Here is a 22,771-nt window from a genome sequence, read left to right as displayed (position 1 = left end):
TTTTTTTGGCTAGAGCTTTATTTTGCCAGTAAAAGTGCGGCGAGAGATTGCCACCTTGTGGTTCCTTCTCATGCAGTGCCATGTTTTATTCCCACATGTTCCAGGCTAGACAAGTGGTTTCCAAACCGCTGTCCAGGGATTTCTAGTGACAAGGGTACTATGAACAAGAATACTTTCCAAATGCATAAATAACTGAAAAAAACCCCATGTCTGTAATTCAGTCTTCAGTTCCTACACTGAGAAACTTATCACTAGAAAACCTTTCAGGAATCTAACTTGCAAGTTAATAAACATGAGCAACTACTGGCATGGGTACAAAGCTCCCAAACAGCAATACAAAACACTATGGCAGTGACGCATAAAGCCAGACCATCTTTACAATGTTCTCAGCACCAAGAAATCTGCAAGAAATTCAGGGCTAATGACAGCCTGCTGTTGCTAAAATATGGGATGATCTCAGACAGTAGTTCCCACAAGGTCCTAGTAAGGAAGGAGCAGCCATGTGCTCATCCCCCCCACCTTGCAGATAGCAGGAAGGCAGGAGCAGGCTGTGCTGGTCCCGAGTCACTCTGGGTACTGCTTAAGGCAGCTGGTGAGGTCTGTCCCTCAGGCAGCATAACCTGGGGCGAGGTTTGCACAAGGAGGTTATCAGTTGGCTCCTCCATCAATCGTGCCCAGGTAGAGCACCAGGTAATATTTCCCCAGTGGTACTAAAGGGGAGTTAGAAAGTGGAAGATCAGCAAGAGGTTGTGAAGCAGCACACAACACACACTGTGAACACCCAGTGAATTTAACACCTTTGGAGGGAAAAAATAGCGGCCTCTCCCAGAGAGAGAGAGAGGAGAGTCTCTGGTAACACAGAAAGGAGCACAGATCCCTCTGGTAGCTTTTCATGCCTGTCTGCCTGCTGACATACTGACACAGAAAGTGACCTATTTTCGTGGGAGCAATAATGGGTGAATAATCAGAATTTTTCGGGCACTTTCTTTGCCTCCATTACATCTTCTAGCTTCCTGCTTTGCCACTACTGAGCCTGTTGCAGTTGTAAGCAATTGCTTTCCAGTTCCCCAGCCTTGTTTCAAGTTTGTCGTGAATGTTGGTCCAGGGAAGACACAAAAGTTTAAAGAGTCCCTAAGTGCATTCTCGAGCCCATACTTGGGAAGCTGATAAACCCTAGCAACATTCCCCATCAGGTCTAGACCTGAGAACAAATGTAGTTACAGTGTGGTACATTTGTTTCCTAGAAAGACTGGAAATCTAACCACTACCCACCCCCCACTAAAAAAAGTGCAAACAAACAACAACAAAAAAACCCCAAACCCCTCCCACGGGAAGAGGGGAAATTAATTTGAACTGAAAAGCTGATGAGTAGGGCCTCGACAGATAACAGAGGGAGGCTGAATGCAAATTCCAGCTCCAGAGACGGCTGGCAGAAGCCCCTCAGCAAACCCCGACCGCAGAGTGCGGGACAAGCCCCGGCCCCGCACCGGGACCCACGGTCGGTGTGGCTGGGATGACACCTGGAGCCAGCACAGCCGCGGGTGGCCGGGGCAGGGCTCGCTGTCGGGGCTGCCCGAGGGCTGGGGGCTGCCCCGGGTCACCCCCGATGTGCTCCGGCGGAGATCCGCCAGCACCGCCCCGGCTGCGGAGAGAGCGCGGTGCCGCCCGCCGCGGGGATGCTCCGGCTCGGGCCGTGCGGGCGAACTCCTCTGTCCCCTGCGTAGCGCCCGCTCGGCGACCCCGCTCCCCCGGCCCCTCCCGCCGGGCCGGCTCCCGGTCGCACGTGGCGCGGCGACCGCCCGCCCCCCGGCCCACGTGTGCCGTGCCGTGCCGTGCCGTGCCGTGCCGTGCGGTGCCGGCTCCCCGCTGCAGTCCCGGGGCGGCGGGCGGGCGGGCGCTGCGGTGCCGGCACAGCGGTATGGCGGCGGCGGCGGCGGGCCCGGGGCGCGGCGGCAGCAGAGGCGGCTGGGGCCGGAGCCGGGGCGCCGTGCTGCTGCTCTTCTTCTCGCTGTCGCCGCGGCCGCCGGCCGGGGCCGCCTGGCTGCTGGGGCTGCGGCCCGAGGACACGACGCCGGGCCGGGTGTCTCTGGAGGGCGGCGCGGTGCAGGCGGCGGAGGGCAGCCGCTTCCTCCTGCGCCTCTACTTCCAGCCGCCGCCCGAGGGCAACGGCAGCCGCGGCCCGGCGGGGGAGCGGGAGCCGCGCCTGGTCTTCATCGAGGAGGCGGCGGCGGGGAGCGCGGCGGCGCGGGGCCCGGCGGAGCGCTGCCGGGAGCGCAGCGCCTGGGCCTCGGACGTGGAGGTGGTGGGGCCGCTGCGCTCGGGCGGCGCGGCGGGCTCGGCGCTGGCCGAGGTGCGGGTGCGGGAGCCGCGCAAGGGCGAGGCGGCGGCGGCGCCGGGCGGGCGGCTCTTCTCGCTGTGCGCCTGGGACGGGCGGGCCTGGGCGCACCACGGCGCGGCCGGAGGCTTCTTGCTGCGGGTGCGGCCGGCCGCCCCTCCGCTGGGCGCCTGGCTGCTGCCGCTGCCCGAGGCGGGCTGGCTGCGGGCGCTGGGCGCGCTGCTGCTGCTGGGGCTGTCGGCGCTGTTCAGCGGGCTGCGCCTCTCGCTGCTCTCGCTGGACCCGCTGGAGCTCCGCGTCCTGCGCAACAGCGGCTCGGCCGCCGAGCGGGAGCAGGCGCGGCGGGTGCAGGCGGTGCGCGGCGGCGGCGGCACCTACCTGCTCTGCACGCTGCTGCTGGGGCAGGCGGGGGCCAACGCGGCCCTGGCCGGCTGGCTCTGCGCCTCGCTGCCCGGCGGCGGGCCCGCGGTGGCCGGAGGGCCGCGGGGAGCGCCCTGGCTGCCGGTGCTGCTGTGCACGGCCGCCGTGTTCCTGGGCGGGGAGGTGCTGCCCTACTCGGTGTGCTCGCGGCACGGGCTGGCCATCGCCTCCCGCACGCTCTGCCTCACTCGCCTGCTGATGCTGGCCGCCTTCCCCCTCTGCTACCCGCTCAGCCGGCTGCTGGACTGGGCGCTGCGGCAGGAGCTCAGCGTCTTTTCCACGCGGGAGCGGCTGCTGGAGACGCTGCGCGCCGCTGGCCCCCACGGCGACCTGGTGCGGGAAGAGCTGGCCATGGTGCAGGGCGCGCTGGAGCTGCGCACCAAGGTGGTGGAGGATGTGCTGACGCCGCTGGCCGACTGCTTCATGCTCCGGGCCGATGCCGTGCTGGACTTCGCCACCGTCTCTGAGATCCTCCGGTCCGGCTACACCCGCATCCCGGTCTATGAGGGTGACCGGCGCGACAACATTGTCGACCTGCTCTTTGTCAAAGACCTGGCCTTTGTCGACCCCGATGACTGCACTCCCCTGCAGACCGTCACCCGCTTCTACCGCCGCCCGCTCCACTGCGTCTTCAACGACACGCGCCTCGACACGCTGCTTGAGGAGTTCAAGAAGGGTGAGGTCGCCGGGCCACCCTCCCCACCCCCCAGGCTTCCCCTGCACCCCTCTGCACCCCCAGTGATTTCCAGGTCAGCAGCCTCCTGGCAGGATGTGGCAGGTACCAGGGATGCTGGGGGGAATTGGTCCCTGCATGTGCTAGTGTGGCAATGACCCTGGTGTCACCTGGTGGAACATCCCCGGGTGGATTGAGGGCCACCAGTCCTTGATGTACCTGTGATGTTATGAAGACGGTAAGAGCCTATGGCCTCACAGGTTGCTGGCTCAGCAGACAGGCCTGTCCCCCAGGGGCTGATGTGTCTGCAGTGGCCTGGCAGTGTGTGTATGGTACCTGCCTTGCACCATTGCCCAGCCAGCATTCTCTGCTCTGTTCTGTGTGAAGGACTTTATAACAGGAAATCATTACTTAGCTTTCACATTTTCGGCTGAGCAGTGAGAAGAAGGTCTATGAAGTGTTCTTATGCAAGTGGTTTAAAGGAAGAAGAAATGATTAAGAAATCTTTAGAAATCTCCTTAGAAAGAGCTGTGCTTTTTTTTGCAGCTGTGACAGCATTCATAATGCAGCAGCTGCCAGCAGCCCCAGAGATGCTGAGAGCTGTATTTCATTAACCATACCTTGAGAATACGCACAGCATGTGTTTTTCCCTCCCTCTGGGAATTGTGTTTTTCCTCGTGTGGCTCACTACGTCATACTGTGGTGAGTGAGTCTCAGAAATGGCTGCAGCAATGACATGCTGCATTATGTAATGTGTGAGGGCAGCACTTGGCTCCTGGGCTGCCTGTGCTGCTCTGCCGCAGGCACAGCTGATCATGTGAGAAAGGCCAACCTGGTCCACTCCAGATACAGAGAAAGCATCTCTGTGAGTCATCTCCTGCTCGTTTTTAGAGGTGGGAGGAGGAGAGGATAGGACATTGCTCAGTGTGCCAGGAATGTGCTCATCAGATACATGCAGGTCAACATCTTCTCCGGAGATGTTCACCTGTGCTCCCGCTACCACTCAGGATTGCAGGCAGAGGAGTTCTGTGTGCCACCACCTCCCTCTCTGCCCCTCAGCAGGACTGGAGACTCCCAATGGAGAAAATCAGAAAATTCCTGGGTGTTATACAAGACTGGTAGCAAAAGCATTGAGATTGTTCTCTGGGTTCAACCTTGGTGAGCTGCAGTAGTCCATGCCCACCCCCTTCCCCCCATGCCAGTTGTCTCTTGTCTTCCTAATTCCTTATGTGCTTTGTAGTTCCTTCCTAACTGTGCTTTCCTGCAATAGCACTGAAGTTCACCTGAGGTCTCTTCTACCTTTCTCTTGTCTAGAGATGTCAGATGATTTTGACATCCTAACCTCTCCCTTGGTCAGACTCCCCTGCAATTTATCTGATTTACTTTGCTACACTTCCCCTTCCAAATTTCTTCTACAGCCTGGTACCCTGTGAATCAACAGACCTGTAAAAATGAACTTGTGGTTGCTTAGTTCCCTGCCCTTTGCTTGCTGTCCTCTCTGCCCTCCTTAAACAGAGCTGTTTGGTGTGTGCTGCTCCCTGGGCTCATGGGTATTGCTACCTGCCCTACACTTTCATCTGCTGGTCCTCATCTCAGATGAAGATTATCCATCCTTCTTTAACTTTGCTCCATTAAACTCTTGGCCTATCACTTGAAGTTCTTCCTCCTTTACATCTGTCTGCTATTGTGCCCTTCTGGGGTGTTTTGCTACAGCCCCTATTTAGAGCTCTTCCTAAACCCTTTTTCTGTTCCCACCTCACTTCTTGTCTTTTCTGAACTCCATGGCTGAAAAGCCTTGCTTTTGGTCTTCATATCTAACTCTGTATAGTGTTTAGCAATTCCGGCTTTTCCTCCAAATGTTCTTCTTCCCAAGAATTGATGTTTTCTTCTGATTAATCTTTCTTCTATTTGTTGGCATTTGGTCACCCCCAGCATCCAAATTGCAAATAGTTACCCCCAGCCCAGCCCTGAACCCTCCTAAACTCTATTTTTCCAGTTCCAAATACAGGTTCTTGTGCTGGTTCCCACACTGTGGCAGATGTTAGCTCCCAGCTGCCTTCAGCCCCATCCACTGCTGCATCAGCCCTGCTCACTTGACTGTTTAATTTCTAAAATAAAGATTTCCCATTTGTAATTAAGAATCTTTATCACTGTCTCCTTTTCTGTGTCCGTTTGAATTATGGTGAAGTATCTTGTTTGATCCAATCAAGGTTGCTTTCCATGGCCAGGTCTTCTGAGACACCTTCACTAATTAGAAAGTAGGCTGATTGCTTGTTGGCTCAGCAAGTGTTTAATGAAGGCATTCATTACTTCACACATCCAAGCTGCCTGCAGGACAGCAAATGCTCCCACTGATAAAGCCCAGCCTCTTTCTAGGAAATTAAAGTCTCTGGTAAGGATGGGCATTAATAACCACCTCCAGGTCCTTATGTCCCTCACAAGCCTTTAGAAAAGCTGGCTTTTCTTTCTTTTTCTCATCATCAACTCAAACAATTTTTTGTCTTTTATTTATTTTTGTTACTATAATGTTTATACCAAATACCTATAACAGTTTATATCCTTTTTTTCCTGGATGGCAGTGTGTACTTCTGATCTGTTTCACTAATGATTAATGTTCTGCCACATACACTATACCCATAATGTCATTTTTTTGCATAATGTATAAGTAACACAATTTCACTGCCAGAGCTCTTTGCCACAGTACACAAACATTTGTTCTTTCTTACTGAAAATGTCAAGGGATTATTAAATACAGAACTTTGGGACTCTTGCTCACACCTCTGACAGCACTTTCATTTTCTGTCTCCTACTCACAATATCTCACTGTTATCCTTATTTACTTGAGGCATTTCTTTTCTCTTACTGTTCTGTCCCAGCTATGAAGATAATCAGCCTTTTTTCCTCTTTGGTATTCTATAGCAGGGTTTGAGGGGAAGCTTTCCTTCATTTGTTTCTAGGTATGCTCACACTAACCTCATTTCAGTGCCGTTCCATTAAGATGCATTGGTGTTTACCTTGATTTTAATCCATAGATGTGTCTCAAACTGCCTCACCCTCAGCAGGACCTTGTGTGGAAGGGATTACCTTCTACAGACTTGTAGCATCAGCTTTACATTTAATTTAACATTTGAACAGTATGAAATAGTAGCATACACTCAGCTGCACCAAGGGAGCCACTGGCTCAGTGTAGTTATGGCGCCCAAGAGCAGCTGTGAGCTCCTGGTTAACAAAACCTGGCCCCTGCTCCATCACAGCAGAGCTGGTCAAACTCTTCTCCTCTGCCTTTTCACAGCCCTGCTGCTGCAGCCATTGTTTGATTTCTCTTTCAGTACTGATTCCTGTAGAGAGGTGGTTAAATTGAGGGTCCCAATGGGAACTGAAAAACCCCAGAGAAGCCTCCAAACAGCCCCAGAGGAGAGGTCTTGTCTGCAAGAGAATAGTGTAGACTTCAACCCACGTGTCAAATGAGGAGGGCAGCTGCAAGAACCATATAGAAAAACAACATTACAGCAGCATGAGACAGGTTCAGCAAGGAAGTACTTGTGCTGCAATATGCTTTTGACTTCATCTTCTCAGCAAAACTCAGCAAAAAAACCCTCAGAAATAATGAGGGCTGGACACCCAATTTGCCATCTTTTCAGGGAAACTAAACACCATTTTTTGTAGAAGGCATACATTGCTGTGTAGCATTAACTGAGAAGTGCTAAGTGAAGAAATGCTAGAAATAAGAAAATACATACCAGTACAGTAATTTTACTACCTGCAGCCTGGTGAAAAAAAGATGAAAATACTGAAGGAGTAAAAAAACTGGGAGACAATCTCGTGGCAATTTGTATTGGTACACCTTGGAGTACCTGGCTTTATTCTGGGCCCCCAGGAGAAAATACCTAATAACACCAAAAAAAAAATTGCACCATATTTAGCAAGCTAAAACTATGTCAGAGGCAGATGAGCTTTCTGTAGGATAAACTTTACCTAGGGAATGTGGAGCTATGAAGAAGGGTTTATGCATTAATTCAGTGTGAAATGTTGTGGGTGATACAATCTGTTTCTCCTCCTTTCCTGAAGATAACCAAGCACTGCATGTTGCAGCTCCAGTCCAGTGATATAACTCCTCATGGGAGCCTCTTCTGTGAGGTCCACCTCCTTGTTTTGTAGTGCCTCTGGGAAGTCACAGTCTTGTCCCTTCATCAAGTTGTTTATGGGTTTTGTTTCTAAAAATGATTTCCTGGAGGGGTCTATATTCAGCACTGGCACCTTTCAGCAAGTAACTTTCCTCTGTCAGAGGAACAGTGGAAATTTGCTCTTAATGTTCATTTTCCTGCAGCAGGGCAGAGGCTGAGCTGCAACTCAAATTAGCCTTCTGTGGCTTGGCATCTTTTAAGAGTTTCTAAAAATAAATTCTCCAAACCTCAAACTTTCAGGCTTAGCAGGGAAAACAGCCTGTCCTGTGGAGGACAGCTCTGCCCGAGGGTCTGTCTTTACATTTCAAAATGCTCCTTGGCCTCTATTAGATGTCTGCAAATTGAATGTAGCTGGAGAAGGTGCTTACATTTGCCAGGAATTGGGGTCAATACCATTTCAGATGCTTTTTGTACCATCTTTCTGATCCCACAGGCACTGTAAGCACACAGTGTTGCTTCAAATTTAACTCAGCCTTCAAGAGATTTCTGCAAGGGCTATAGTCACTCTGTTGGGCATCTTGATGAGCTGAAGCAATGACCTCCCAAGGAAATTGTCTGGTTCAGGAGCCAGTTTTACCCAGGAACTATCACCTACATGTCCCCTGGAATGTGATTGCCAGGCTGAGAGCAAGTGAATTGCTGATAGGCAAAAAATGGTCTCAGTGTCTCATGCTGCAATTCTGCCGGAAACATTTCTGTGCTTTTCCCACTAAACTGTGCTAAATCTTACTGTGTAAATCCTGGACTGCTCTACCCCACCCCAATAATCCCAGGATCAGGCCTGCTCTGGGCAGGCATTCAGCAAAGCAAGAAGGGAGCCAAGTCCTTGAGGAAAAGGGCACCCTGCCACCTATTCCCTCTTCATAGCTGTCACAGGCACCTTCATACTGAGCTGTTGGATGCCCAGGAGGTCAGGATCCTGTTGCACAACAGATGAAGATGAGGTTCCTAATCTTCTCCTTACCTTCCTGATCTGCAATGGTAATAGATCAGCTATTCCAAATATTCCATCTTTTTTACAGTTTTCCTTAGGATTAGGAAAAGCACAAAAAGAGAATATGGGAAAGGCTACAGACAGATGTAAGCAGGTGAAGTTTTTGTCTTCAAGAAAGGTCTGGGTTAGGTTAGGATTTACAGTTTTTCATTTACATAGCTCTTATTCCTGTAGAGCTGGGTGACCCTGCAGCCCTCTTGGTTATTTCCCCCCTGCTTAGATGTGCTTTTCCTCTAGAGGCAATGTGTGCTTTCACCCATGGTGCAGAGTCGTGGTGACACAGGATCACACTCGCACACATTTCCACTTCAAGGTGTTCAAATGAGGTTCCCCACTTGCTTTAGATGCAGGTTGGCAAGAGGGCACAGAGATGCTGGCAGCCCCTGTGAAGAGCTCTGAAGAAAAGCACACAGAAAATAGATATCACTTACATCATAGTTGTTTCACAAATCAACCTTATTTAAGAATTTTTTTGTCCATTTTTCAGCTGTAAATGGTTCAGGCACAGGTTTCTGTCTGTACCTTTGATCTCCTAATAACAGCTTCAGATCTTACTGTAAAATTTATGAAAATTAATTTCATGCTCAGGATATTCATTCTGTGGAACAAGAGACAAGGCTAAAGCATCTTTAACATTCCTCTGGCAGGGTACCTATACAAAAAAATGATAAGTAGTCTAGGCTATATTTGAAACTAACGGCAATTTCCTTCCCAGAAGTCAAGGCATTTCCATGTGTTCAGACCCAGTTCCCTCATTGGGGAAGATGCTGTGAGGTGGATCTATGAGCCCAAGGTCATTTAGGTGCCTATGAAAAACAAGGCTCCTAAAAATGGGCATAAAAGCTTTGGATATCTGTTCAGATGCTTGCTCCATCTGGAAGCTCTCAGCTGTTTATATTAGCTCTGTAATTTAGCATTTTGAGGCATTAACTTTCCACTGAAGCTGTTGTTTGAAAAGAGCAGATTTCATGTAGCTCATAAAGAATTTAGTGCAGTTGTATCCCATGCTGAGCAGACACTTAATCACCTATAGACTTCCTGTGCCAGAGCAGTCCTGCGGAGGCCGGCGGAGCTGCTCGCACAAGGAAAGTTAATTGCCCATTTGTTCTAGCATTTGCCAAACCAAGGCTTTGATTCTCAAGTGTTTCACTGTGCTTTCCTGCATCAGTGATAGCCTTGTAAAGTTCACTTGTGACAGCTTGCTAGTGGGGAAGCAGCTCACCCTTATAATTCGTCTCATTTGAGCTATCGAGCAGTGGTTACAATAGCATGGGGTTTGAAATCAGCTTTACAGATCTTAAAGCTGGTTTTGATCAAGTTTGGGGGTTTGTTTAAATGATTTTCCTCCCTCTGTTGTGCTCCCACTGAGGCTGACCTGCTGGATAATGGCTGCAGAGGCAAATGTGACCCCTGTGGCATCCCAGATCTGTCCCTATGCCACCCCCTTAGACGTTGCTTCCATCTCATTGCCCAGAATCTGCCCTTGTACATGCTGTAAAGGCCACTGCTTTTCCTCCTGTGCAAGTGTAGCAGCTCCCAGGGCTGGGCAGAGGGATATAGCTGAGCTTGGCAGCATTGCCCGGGAGGGAACAAGCCGTGACCATACAGCCAAGACACCTGCAAACCCCCCACCAAAATTTATGGAGTCTGTTAAAAAGCTGATGGGAGGAAATACAGGACCCAGTCAGGTCAGGGGGATGGGGCACAGCTTTGCAAATGATTTCATGTCCCTCAGGTAGGAAATCAGAGCATGTCAGCCCTTTCCCAGAAGGGAGCAGCTGTGAGCAGCACTCACTTAAAGGTCTGTGACTGGCTGGCATTCAGGACTTTTTGTGACATAGATACCAGCTGGCCAGGCATGGGCTGGGTATGGGCAGCAGCAACCACACTGAACAGCAACAAGTTTCCATTGTTGGGTACCTGCTCCATTTTTAACGTGGAAACATGAACCTGTGGGTTTGGAGTGTGAATAAAGTGTTTATTTTCTGTGAAAATAAAGAACTCTGGAGTGTTCTAACAGCCCTACTGGCTCTGCCCCAACACAGTGAAACCATGGGTCTCCTTCCAGGCTAATGGTGCTGGGTTATTTCTAAATAATCTCATTTGCAGCTATGTGAACATGGAGCTTGAATCACATTTCTAGTGTAAATTGCAGTGTCGATGTAGGTGTTTGGCCAAAAAAAAGAATTGCCTCCATCACTCTCTGACTGCCTTTAAGTAGCACCTAAGCTTTTCATAAGGGCTTGGTGGTTTTGGGTTGCATGTAAATGTCATTAACAACAAGCTCTCAGCCAAAAGAAATAACTTTTTCCCTCTCCTCGCTTACACAAGGACTTGTAGGAGACCAGATGGCCCCAGTGTTTGGGAGCAGAGTTTGGCAAAGGAGACATTTTCAAAAGCTGGACTTGCTAAGATGAAACGTAGCTGTTGCTGCTATCTTGCAGCCAACTCCTCTGCTTTTTTCTTTTTAAGTTCCGAGTTGCTTTTTGACCAACTGAACAGAAAAGATGCACAAACCTATGTATGAAAGGAGTTAAATAGCCCAGTCCAAAGAACTTGCTGAATTTCCAGTGCCCCAGGGCTATTGATTTGGTTTTTTAAAGTGCATCTCAGTGCTACTTGCTGCAATGTTCTGTTCTCATTTCTAAATCTGTAGGCGTGGGAGGCAGTGAGCTGCTCTCTGAAATCTTGCAATAAAAGCTTGGTATGAGGAGGAGGGAATTTATTCTGTGGAAAATGCCCAAGATTTGCTGTGAGAAATGTATAGTGCTGATCTTCAGCTGAGAAATGTCGTCTGCTCGTCTCAGATCCAGGGCAGGGTTATTTGAAGGCCACATGATCCCCAGCAAGAGGCGTCTGTGGGACTGCCAGGCTGCTCAGGGTGTGCAGAGGTGCAGGGACAAGCCAGGAGGCACTGCGGGTGAGGAAGGAGCTGTGCACCAGGCAGAGCCCACCCTACCACATCTTTATGCATGAATACTGTTCGTGTCCCTTGTCGGGAGCAGCAGGAGAGCTTGTTGGGACGGGTTAATGGCAGAAGTGGATGCAAAGGCAGCTGCACAGCAGAGGGGACCTGCCCCTGTTTTGGGTGACCATTGCTGCTCAAGCAGCTCAGCTCTGAGCTCATGGGGAAAATAAGGTGTTAGCAGCTTCCCAGAGGTCGCTGCAGTACTTGTGGGGTTGTGCAGGCACTGCAACAGGAGAACCCAGGGATGCAGAGCAAACAGAGGGAGCAGAAGTTTTTGACTGTGGTGCCAATGAGGATGTTTTTAAGTAAAACTGGAGGTTCAGGATCTGTGTGCACTGCTGGGCAGTGTGGGAGCCACATGGGAAGTAAGAAACCCAGTGCTGTTCATTGGCAGGTCCAAGAATACACTGGGTGCTAGAAACCCAGAAGGTGTTTGAGACTTGGAAGTTGTGTTCTGGTCAAGATGCTGAACAGAACCATAAATCAGAGCAGCCAGTAAAGGAAGGGAGATGTTGAAAAAGTCAAAACAGCTCACAGAGAGCTGGACATGCAAAAACAAATAGAAATGTTTCAAGTATGCCAAAACCAAGAAACTTGAGAATGTATCAGCAGAGCTGCCAGCTTACAAGGGACAAGTGAGGAAGCTGAAACTATGATCCAGGAACACTGGAACTTCCAAGCAGGAGTCAACATCATTGCAGCTGAAGGTCCTGGTCTCGCTCTGCTTGTTTAAGGTAACATAGGGAAGATGCTGTCAAGGGCAGGGCTTGGAGGAGAATTTCAAGTGCAAGATGATGGGTTGAAAAGTGTTCTGTGTCTGCATCCAGATGGTTCACCCTAGAGTTCTGCAGGAGCTGGGCTGAAAGCTGCAAACAAACATACCTGTTTCTGCATAAAAACCAGCTGCTGTTTCAAGGAGATGGATGCTTGGCCCATATTTTAAGAAAAGCCTTAGGGTTGGTCTAGACAGTGATGGATAGAAAGATGAGGGGGAGCTGCTCCTGGAAATTTAATAAGAAAGATAATTAGCAACAGAATAAGAAAGCACCAAGAGGATATGGGAAATCAGTAGAGCCAAGGACACATTCACATTTCTGTGTTGGAGAACATTGTCTCATTGTTCTGTTAAGAGTTGTTTCATGCCAGTAAAGCTGAGGGTAAGGAAGAGCTGGTATCATATACAATTCATCCCTGCACAGGAGGCTTTCAAAGAGCTGACAGAGTGACTCACAACTTGGGTAAAGAGAAAGGTGGCCCCAAAAAAGAGCCTACATCTACAAATCAGTCTGGACAGCAGCTGCCCTGTTAGGCTGGGCTGTGTGTCCAGCCCTTCTCCTTAGGCTGGCACAGGTGGGGTGGGTTTGGGTGACAGTGTCTGCTGTGATCTGTGCCTCCCACCAAACCCTGCCCACCTGCCTTCTCACCACACAGGGCATCCCTCTCAGGATCACTGGGCCAAGTGTCTCACTGCCACTCTGCTTTTCCCCTGCAGGAAAGTCCCACCTGGCCATCGTGCAGCGGGTGAACAATGAAGGGGAAGGAGACCCGTTCTACGAGGTGATGGGCATTGTCACCCTGGAAGATGTCATTGAGGAGATCATCAAGTCCGAGATCCTGGATGAGACGGATCTGTACAGTTAGTGTCCCAGAGCAGCTACTGCGGTTGCAGGAGCCAGGGTGGGAGCCTGCACAGACAGACAGACATGTGGGTAGGAAATAGGCCAGAGCAAATTGTGGTCCTTCCCCAGAATAAGTTGCTGTCATGGTGGGAAAGACAGGAATGATGGAGAAGTGCTGGTCAGGTGTCAGGGAGTCTTACATGCTCGAAATAGAGAAGTACCAGCATCAGCAGCGGGTGGCTGGGCAGGGCTGGCCTAGGAATATGTTGGGCATGAAATGGGTGGTTTCCAAGCTCATTTGCAACCCTGGGTGATATATCCATCCAGGACAACCCAGGGCTTGTTCCTGAGGAATAAGTGTGTTTCACAATCCCGCTCCCTGCCCCGGGAGCTGCTAGCAAGGCTGGATGTAGAGCAGGTTTTATGTGCTCCACTGCTCCATCTGCTGCTCCACAGGGTGCAGCAAGATGTGCCTGTCCATACGTGTGCATGTGCCACGGGGCCCTGCAGCTGCAGCAGCTTTGTGGCTGCTGCAGGTGAGTGATGGCTCTCCTCTGCCTGCAGCTGACAATCGGAAGAAGGAGCGGGTTCCCCACCGGGGACGCAAGCCCCAGGATTTCTCCATCTTCAGGCTCTCAGAGAGTGAGATGAAGGTGAAGATCTCCCCACAGCTCCTCCTGGCTACCCATCGGTTCATGGCAACAGGTACACTTGCCCTTGTGCAAGCCCTGCAGCACCAGCCCCACAGGGCATCCCTAAGCCATTCCTGGGTCGGGCTCCCCCCAGCTGAGCAATTTCCACCTGCCTGGACCTACAACCTGGACATTCCAGTGCCCTACCAGTGTGGGTCTGCATTTGGGTCCCCTCTTGGCAGTGGGTGCTTAGGCTGCAGGAGCAGGGCTGTGCAGCTCAGAGGATGAGGGGTTCCCAGCAGTCCCAGAACTATAGCACAGGTGTGTTGCCTCCCCTCTAGAAGTGGAGCCTTTCAAGTCCCCCTACCTCTCTGAGAAGATCCTGCTGCGGCTCTTGAAACACCCCAATGTCATCCAGGAGCTCAAGTATGACCGAAAGAACAAGAAGGCAGCGGAGCACTACCTCTACCAGCGCAACCGCCCCGTCGACTACTTTGTGCTCATCCTGCAGGTGCCTGGGGCAGCAGCGGGCAGAGGGTGGCAGGGCTTGGCCCTGTTTTCTCCTTGCCACCTTGTTCTAGGCTGCTTCTGTCAGCAAAGATGCCCATCCTCTTGTATGGGATGGCAGGGGTCCCTGCAGGGTGGGTCAGGAGCATGGGGTGCCTGTCTGAGAGGATCTTCCTCCTCCTTCCAGGGGAAAGTGCAGGTGGAGGTCGGCAAGGAAGGACTGCGGTTTGAGAATGGGGCATTCACCTACTATGGTGTCCCTGCCATCATGGCTGTTGTCTCTTCAGGTGAGGCCTCTGTGGGCTCCCTCTGGCCCTGCCTTTGCTTCAGCAGCATCCATGGAGGCTAAACCAGCTGGTAACAGGAGAAGGGGGTGGTCATGGGGTGGGGTGGTCCTGCTTTGGGGCATGGGGCAAGCAGGAGCCCTTTCTTTGCTATTCCTACACCTCCAATTGTTGTTTCAGAAAACGATGTGAGAAAAATGGGAAGCCTGGCAGGATCCTCCTTCCTACGTAAGTATTTTGTGACAGGCTGAGGCCCTGAAACCTCTCTGCAGCACTGGCTGGCTGAAGGAGTGATGGCTTTTCTCCCCATGCAAAACAGCTCAGACTCTGTGCTGAGGTAGACAGAGAAACAATATGCTGAGGGGCAAAGTCCCCAGAGAGTGACTTGGAGGTCCTTTTGAGGTCCCTTTGAAGTCGTTTTGAAGTTTCTACCTTGTGCTGTGTCTCTGCTGGTGGGTACCAGCATGGCTGGTGTTGCAAGGGGCAGTGCCCACAGGTGGGTGTTATGCTCATTCTAGGTCTCAGCATAACACCTCTAGACCCAGCTTTGCCTTCCTGAGGCTCAGGGCACAAGCTGAACACAGGCCCTACATTGGGCTGCTTGGGAATCGCAGAGATGGGTTGATTTACCTGTGAGCTATTTGCACGGGATGGTGGGAAATTAGCTGAGTAGATACCCCAGTGCTAATAAATTTCCTGCCAGCAGAGTGCCAGTAAGTTCCCTGCCTGCAGAGCTGATGGGTTAATAAGCAGATCCCCTTGCAAGAGTTTACAGGGAGCTCTGATTAGGGGAGACTCAGAGGTACCCCCTTCTTTGATATAACCCCTGCAAATGTTTAATCCTATGTGGGTCAGGAGCAGGTCAAGGTGCTGCCCAGCCCCAGTCTGTCACATCCCTCATCCAAATCCCAATGGTCAGACAGGGCAGAAGCTGCAGTGGAGCTGTGTCAGCACAGCCATGCATGTCTGCAGTGCCGCCTGCCAGGACGCTGCTGCTCAGGGCTCCTTTGCTCCCGCATGACACTGTCATGAGGTGTTTTTGGCCATTCAGCCATTCCTGCCTGCAGTGGGGCAGACCTGCGCCACACCCCTGGCCAGCAAGGAAGCAGGCTAGGAGGTGACAAGGCATCGCCCTTGTGGTGGAGGCTGGCATCCTCTTTCCTCCTTGAAGGAAAGCCCAGAAGAGAAGAGTGTGAGTGATGTATCACAGCTGAGAATTCAGACGTCATCCTAGAGCATTTAACAGTGTGTTATTAATTAACTGTTGTTATGCAACTGTTTTATCACCAGCTGATCTTTGGCATTGGTGCTGTGTGCTGACAAACGCTGTGGGAGGGTCAGGCAGTGGGAGCACAGAGTTGATGCTAGTGGTTATCAACTCATCCTTTGCTCCCATCAGGACAAGGTCATTCCAGGAAGTGCTTCATGCTGATGTCCTTTTTTATTTGCAGAAGGTTGTGATTCGGGGCAGGACACGGAACAGGAATTCCTGGGGGAGCAGCAGGGAGATTAGAAAAGGTGACTACAGGACAAATTTCTTGAGGGTTTTACATTTGAAGCAATTTTTAATCAGTAATCACATAGGCAGCAGATAATTCCTAGAGTGTTGCAGTTGTGCTCCAGGCACAGTGGCTGGAGGTAGGGCAGGACACCTCAGGCAGGAGGGCTGGCAGCTGGGGGGATCATGGCAATGGCTGGAGGAAGGGGCTGACAGCCAGCAGGCTCACATCCCCCACTACTTCCAAGGTGAGCAATGGCAGTGATGAAAGCAGAGACTGACAAGTGTTGAGGAGTGCATCACTCACCCTGTATATTGGTCTCTCTGTGCTCCCCCATCTTCTGAGGCATGGCCCAGGAACACTGTGGAGGGCAGCAATCACTGGAGGGAGAATGGTCTGCCCCAGGAATTGTCACTGCTGCTGTAACCCATGGCAATAAAACATGGAAAGTGAGTGTCTATGATTTACCTTCTCTGTGGCAATGGGTCACACAGCCCCAGATGCAGTCCTGGCTTCTTGCAGTTCCTGCAAGGATCAGCCCACAGTGGGTAGCTCTTTTCAGCATCACCTGAAGGCTGTTGAGACCCGGGACCTTGCAAGGAACTGCAGGCAGCCTGACATGAATCCCTTTGTTTTGCGTCACCTTGAAGAGCTTCTGTCAGCCCCTGCCTGCAACTGTGGGGCTGAGGCAGCGACTTTTGCAGAGCATATTCCTTCTCTGCCATGTGCCTGCACACACAGGAGCATCCCAGATACCAAGTGTAGTGATTTAGCTTACCCCCATTTCCCAGGTGGCATAAGCTGACCACAAAGTCCCCTATCCTGGGGTAAAGGGCTAGAGCCAAGTGCCAGCACTAAACCCATGGGGGAAAGATGCTTTCTACCCATGCCAGGGCTCTAGGAAGTTGTGTGGCTCTGCAGACAGGCCTGGCAGGAGCAGATCCCCCCTGCCAGCCTCACCTCCCCTTACACCATCACAGAGCAACCTGCTAATTTACAACTTTAAAGTCTGTGTTCCTGCAGGTGGCTCTGTCCCCAGGACTGACAAGCACCTCTCCAGAGCAGAAGCAAGAAGGTGTAAAAGGGGTGGGAAGGGATGCTGGAGAGAGCAATGGGAGCTCAGCCCAGGACTGCTTGCACATGATTCTTTTTCTTATTCTTCCTCTTGGTCTGTATTCCACCCTCACCTCTATCCCTCACCTTTCCCCTGGGTCTCCTCCTTCCTCTCCCTCCCTCTCTCTGCAGTGCCTGTCTCAGTGTCCCGTACTTTCGCCTTCAGCAGAGGGGACTCCCTGGCTGGCTCTCCAGGTAACAGGGCATGGCTTTGGCCAGGGACCTCTGCATGTGACAGGCTCTTTCCAGCACCCTGTCCACAGTGCCCCAAGCCCCCTCCACCCTGCATGCTGCGTAATACCCACGGCACCCCTGGGCAGCCCCTCACTGGCTGGAGCACTGGTGGCAGACTGGGGACAGCAGTCCTGCCACAGCCTCCCCAGTATGATGCAAATCCTGGAAGAACGGGATGGGGACAAGGGGGAGACATGGGCAGCTTGGGCTTTCTTTGGTGTGCACTTCCTGTAATTTCCTCCACTTAGCACCTGGGGCTTTGGCTTGCTGCTTTTGGTGACAGTGACCTGCAGCACTGCATGCCTGCTGCCCTGCCCCCAGTGCTTTCTGGTGATCCGGGTAATAAAAAGGCATTTTAGCTGCAGAGCAAAGTCAGCAAGATGTCACCTATGCCAGGAACAAACTGCCTATTTTCCTTACTAAATCACTGAGTAGACAAAATCCATCATGCTGTGTATCAGAGGCCATGCTGTGTGTCAGAGGCCATCAGTCAATGTGAGTGACAGGCCAGCTTGCCATGGCAGCCTCTCCTCCTGATCTGTCATAGTCGGGATGAATGGGAGCATGCCCTTGAGACAGGTCAAGCAAATACTCACAGGCTGCATGCTGCAACCAGGAGAAGTTGTGCCAAATGCAGTACAGAAGGCCAGCATTAACAGGAGAGCTGCCAGTGACAGGCGGCAGCTGCCCTAACCTTTGCTGCTGGCACCAGGTCAGTGTCCTGCCCAGTCCCTTGGTTTGTGTAGGGCTGACATGGCACGGTCTCCACACCATTGTGCACTGAGGAGGACAGGCTGCAGGTCTCCCTCAGGGCCCCTGCCAGCCCCGTGTCCTGGGGAATAGCCGCTGGAGGTCACTGGTCTGCCTTGGCCCTACACCGGCACTGGGAACCCAAGCAACACCACGAGCCAGAGCGAGTGTTTGCCTCTCTGCTGTCCCCTCCTGCAGTGAACAGGTCCCCGTCACGCTGCAGTGGCCTCAACCGCTCCGAGTCCCCCAACCGGGAGGACTATGGAGGCAGCAGCACGCAGCTCCACAGCAGCAGCAACAACATCTACACGCCCGACTACTCCGTGCACATCCTCTGCGACGTGCAGTTTGTCAAGGTATGGGCAGGGCTGGCAGGGACTCTCCCATCCTGGCCACCCCTGTCCAGGCACCCTCTTGCCCCACTGTGCCCCAGGAGCCTGGTGGGTGCCCAGTGGGTGCTGAGGAGTCCTGCACTTACTCCTGCTGTTTGGAGGTTTGGAGCCACCAAGTCTCCGAGAGGTCCTGGTGGGGCTCGGTGCCCACTGAGGTGGGTGCACGTCTGTGTGCCCAGGTGACCCGGCAGCAGTACCACAATGCACTGGTGGCCAGCCGGATGGACAGCTCACCCCAGTCCCCTGACATGGAGGCCTTCGACAGGGATTCAACCAAGGCCTCAACTGCACGGGGAACCCCACAGACACCCAAGGAAGACCCTGCCACCCTCCTGAATGAGAGGAACAGCATCATGTGTGAGTCACCCAACAGCGTTCCTTCCCTGCCACAGGCCAACGCTGCAAGTCCCCTAGGGGAGTCTGTGCTGGGACCCTCTGGCATGATGCACACAGCACCTCTGGGATGCAGTTGCACATAGGGTGGGGCTCATATACACTGTGGGCGTTTGCATACACACACCTGTGGATGCCTGCAGTGTGCAGGCATGTAATTCCTCATTGCCTTGCACTCATGTCCCCCGGGGCCCCTGGCAGTTGGACCTGCTGCCATGGCTGGCATCCTGCCACGTCCTGCCCCAGGGCACAGCACCTCCCTGCTCTGTGTCCCTGTAGGCAGCCGCTCTGAGGGGCTGCGCAGCCCCAGCGAGTCAGTGTTCCTGCGCATGGAGGGCATCCCCTTCATCCAGGAGGAGCTGGCTGACAACGAGGAGAACAGCAAGCGGCAGAGTGAGTCTGGCTGGGGGACACACACCTCAGACCCCGGGGCTGGCAAGGCCATGGTGCCCTGAGGTGCTGCAGCCGTGCTGGGCTTTTGCAGACAGTGAGTGCTGCGGGACCGTCCTGGAAGTGGAGTCCCCGGGTAGAGAGGCGGGGACCAGCTCATCGCCGAGCAGCTCTGAGGAGGCACTGGGCAAGAGGCTGCTGAGATCCCTCAGTGAGTGACTGGGCACACCCAGGGGAGAACTCTGCCCCGGCACCCCACTGTCTGTGTCAGCTGTTCCCCAGCCCTGTCGTGGGGACACTCTGCATGGGGCTGGCGGGAACAGGGGACAACCTAATTCCCTGTCAGTACCTCAGCAGCAGGCAAAACAGCACCTAGGGCTAGCTCAGGCAGAGCCAGCCACTAGGTCCTGGCTTGACCCTATGCACCCCTGCCCTGAGCACCCTTGGCTCCCAACACCCCAGCCCTAAGCACCCTTGCTGCTGCAGGTGGGCGTAAGCAGCGGACATCATCAGAAAGTGAGAAATCGCCAGAGGAAAGCTCCAATCTCGCCCCATTAATCACCTGAGCAGCAGTGTGGCCAGAGCACAGTGCTGGAGGCCCATGCAGACTGGAGGTAGGAACTTGGCTCTTGGTGCAACATTCCTTCCCCGGCAAGTGGGAGGTCACTAATTTTAAATAGTGTTAAATGAAGTTTCAGGCAGCAAAGCCAAATGGGGTAGTTTGGAGCCCATGCAGGTGTGTGTTGCTGGCAGCTGGAGCAGGGTCAAAGGATATAGAGCAGGGTCTGCTCTCAACAGCAGAGTGGATGTTAGAGACTGGAATGAGACCTTGGCTTATGTTTTCACTAGAAACCTGTGTCTGTGCCAGTATACCCCTGAGCCTGGCTAGGAAAGGTGCTGCAGGCTTGAGCAGCAACAGGTCAGGGAGGGCAAGCTCTGGCCACCTGCACCAGGCTGTTCTTGTGTCTTGCAGGTCTGCAGCATGGGGGTCTTCTGCCATGAGGCTCACGTCCAACAGCAGGAGGTCTGCACTCGCTCGCTGCCTGTCCGCCCGCTCGTGCCGCCCCTCCCTGCAGGACTTGTGCAGAGCCTCATCCCCAGGCGAGAAAGGATGTACTCCCGGCAGGGCTGAACCACCCAGGCAGCCTGACCAGCTAGCTGGAGTCCGAGGGCCCTTGCCCAGCTGCTCCCTGGTAGCATCTGGTCTCAAGGAAGAGGTGGAAAAAGGAAAGGTGAAAAAGTGTCTGTCACGGCATCCCTGCAAGCAGTGCAGGGAGGGGCAGCCCAACCCAGAACTGCCCTGTAACATCATTTACCATCCCCATCCCAGCGAGGCCCAGAGCCCCACGGTGCTGGTGCTGCAAGATGTGGTCTCCACCACGAGGAGAATGTGCTATTTGGGAGGTGCCACGCGCAGCTCAGGGCCCCAGCACGTTTGTGCCGTGCCTGGTGAAATGCCCGCTTGCAGGGCCTCGCTCACGCTGACCATGGACACAGCTCAGCACTCCCAAAGCCCTGCTAGGCACAGGGCAAGGAGCCCCGCTCACCCCCGAGTGCAGCCCCCTCCCTGGGGAGGGGCCTCTCCATGCTGCATTGGACCATTCTCCCCTCCACACACACCTGCCCGTGTGAGGGAGGCTCACACCAAGACTTCAGGGTGGGACAGACCAGTCAGTAGTTTTTGTAGAGGCTCAATGCAACAGGGATATCAACATTAAAACTGATTTTTCCCTGAGCAATGCCCTCTCTGTGTCCATGGTGTAGGGAAAGATGCTAACTCGTCTCACCAGGCCAGGCTGCCCTCATACCCAGGGCCAAAGGTGGCTGGAGTAACAGGACTCAGCCTCACTGAAGGGGTCAGCAAGTGCTGCCCGTGAAGATGGGCTGTCACTTCTGCTGCCAAGAGAGCACTTGGCAAGCAAAGAGATAAGTCCCAGCAATGCAGACAAGGACTGGGGAAAAACAGGAGTTAATATCAGGACATTGCAAACACAATAGTGGGATACACGTGCTGGAGTACAGTCTGACAGATAACGAGAGAAATCTCATAGTCCACCCACGCTGATAAAACTTCAGCTGAAATAACTGCAGCCCTGTCTGGGCACTGCCCTTCTAAGGAAACACACAGCAATTGAAAAGTGGACAGAAGAAAGCAAGGGCTGGAAAACAACCTACCCAAAAGGCTGAAGGAAAGAGAGTCACTTAACTGGTGAGGGATGTGGAGAGAGGAAGTTTTCAAATACATAAAAAGCTGTTGTACAGAGGAAAGGAATAATCTGTTCTCTGTTGCCATGGTAAATGGGATAATTGATAATGAGCTTACACCACAGAAAAGGAGAAATTTAGGTCACTTGCTAGGAAAAACAAGGCCCATAGGACTAGCAAAACACCGGTATCGATCACATGGGGTGGGCCAGCCTTCACACTAGGAGGTCTGTGAGGGCAGAAGTGTAAGCAAATATCATAAATAACAAAAGCAGAATTGGTTCCTTAACTACTCCTGAGATCACCCCTAGAAGTCACCTTTTAACCACTTCCCCACCACCACTGTTGTGAATGGACACCAAGAGGAGAAAAAGGTCTCCACCTGCAGAGAGGAGGAAAGGCTGCCTCTGGCTCACTCTCTCATATGACATGAATACTAACTCAAAAAGAACAGGGGATCCCATGCATTCTGTGCAAATACAACAAGGCAATAAGGCACCATTTTTGCCTTTTCTAAGCTGCAGCACAAGCAAATCCATCAGAGTAACAGTGACTACTGCTCCCTGACACAAGGAAAAGAGCTGTCCCCTTTCTTCACAAAATCCTGTCAGGATGTTGCTTTGTCAGCTCAGAAATAGATCTGCAGTGACTGCAGAGAGCAGAAACAGATGGTCCCAGCTCTTTTTCAGTGCCAGAAACACAGGCTGTTGCTGGCAGGCCCTGCTGAAGCCAGTGGGAGTAGATGGTGGTTCATCAGGGGCCTGCTGAGAAGGATGAACAGAAGAGATCTGCTTTTCAACACCCGAGGGACAGCCCAGGAGCCCTGGGCCAGGGAGGGATGGCCAAATGGCTGGAAACACTTGACCATCCAGAAAGCAACCACAGACAGACAGACAGGCAGGATGAGCTGGGCAGCACAGGGCAGAAAGAACACAAAACGAATACAGGAGGAACTGGTTGGCTTCATGTAGTCACAGGGAGCTCTCAACAACATTCTCCCAAGTAAGACCCCCCACCTTTGGTAGTGGCTGTGATCATCAGAGATGCAACACACCCTAAGAGAGAGAAAGGGACAGCCTTGAAACAAGCTAAGTGGACAAACCAGGATGTTGAGGCTTTAACCTCGGCCTGGGGAGAGGTTCATATGGTCTGAAGATTTGACATCACACAAGGCAGGGG

The 22,771-nt window shown here is 52.6% G+C and overlaps 1 protein-coding gene across 2 annotated transcripts; it reads left to right on the top strand.

The window, feature by feature from the left end:
• The first annotated feature begins 1,717 nt into the window (after nucleotides 1–1,717).
• Nucleotides 1,718–20,439, top strand: CNNM1 (cyclin and CBS domain divalent metal cation transport mediator 1). Of its 2 annotated transcripts, XM_083866230.1 has the most exons (13): nucleotides 1,718–3,431; nucleotides 13,067–13,210; nucleotides 13,758–13,898; nucleotides 14,167–14,336; nucleotides 14,520–14,619; nucleotides 14,797–14,844; nucleotides 17,361–17,423; nucleotides 18,411–18,568; nucleotides 18,784–18,961; nucleotides 19,277–19,390; nucleotides 19,482–19,598; nucleotides 19,874–20,001; nucleotides 20,361–20,439. In XM_083866230.1, exons 1-12 carry the CDS (start codon nucleotides 1,919–1,921, stop codon nucleotides 19,951–19,953), a joined length of 2,826 nt encoding a protein of 941 aa, XP_083722356.1. In that variant the 5' UTR covers nucleotides 1,718–1,918; the 3' UTR covers nucleotides 19,954–20,001; nucleotides 20,361–20,439. The 2 variants fall into 2 exon arrangements, with proteins under 2 accessions (XP_083722356.1, XP_083722357.1); XM_083866231.1 differs by lacking the exon at nucleotides 17,361–17,423.
• Nucleotides 20,440–22,771: the final 2,332 nt, after the last annotated feature.

This window comes from Zosterops lateralis, assembly GCF_965231275.1.
Source record: "Zosterops lateralis genome assembly, chromosome: 8".
NCBI lineage: Eukaryota > Metazoa > Chordata > Aves > Passeriformes > Zosteropidae > Zosterops > Zosterops lateralis.
The sequence above is the reverse complement of the archived record's forward strand: the minus strand, read 5'-3'. Positions and strand labels throughout refer to the sequence as shown.

What these genes read in the sequence shown, in the direction of transcription:
- CNNM1 (XM_083866230.1), top strand. Translation starts at nt 1,919, where the DNA reads ATGGCGGCGGCGGCGGCGGGCCCGGGGCGCGGCGGCAGCAGAGGCGGC. An exon ending in GCTTGAGGAGTTCAAGAAGG is followed by an intron (nt 3,432 to 13,066) that starts GTGAGGTCGCCG and finishes TTTCCCCTGCAG; the next exon opens with GAAAGTCCCACCTGGCCATC. An exon ending in CATGGCTGTTGTCTCTTCAG is followed by an intron (nt 14,620 to 14,796) that starts GTGAGGCCTCTG and finishes TTGTTGTTTCAG; the next exon opens with AAAACGATGTGAGAAAAATG.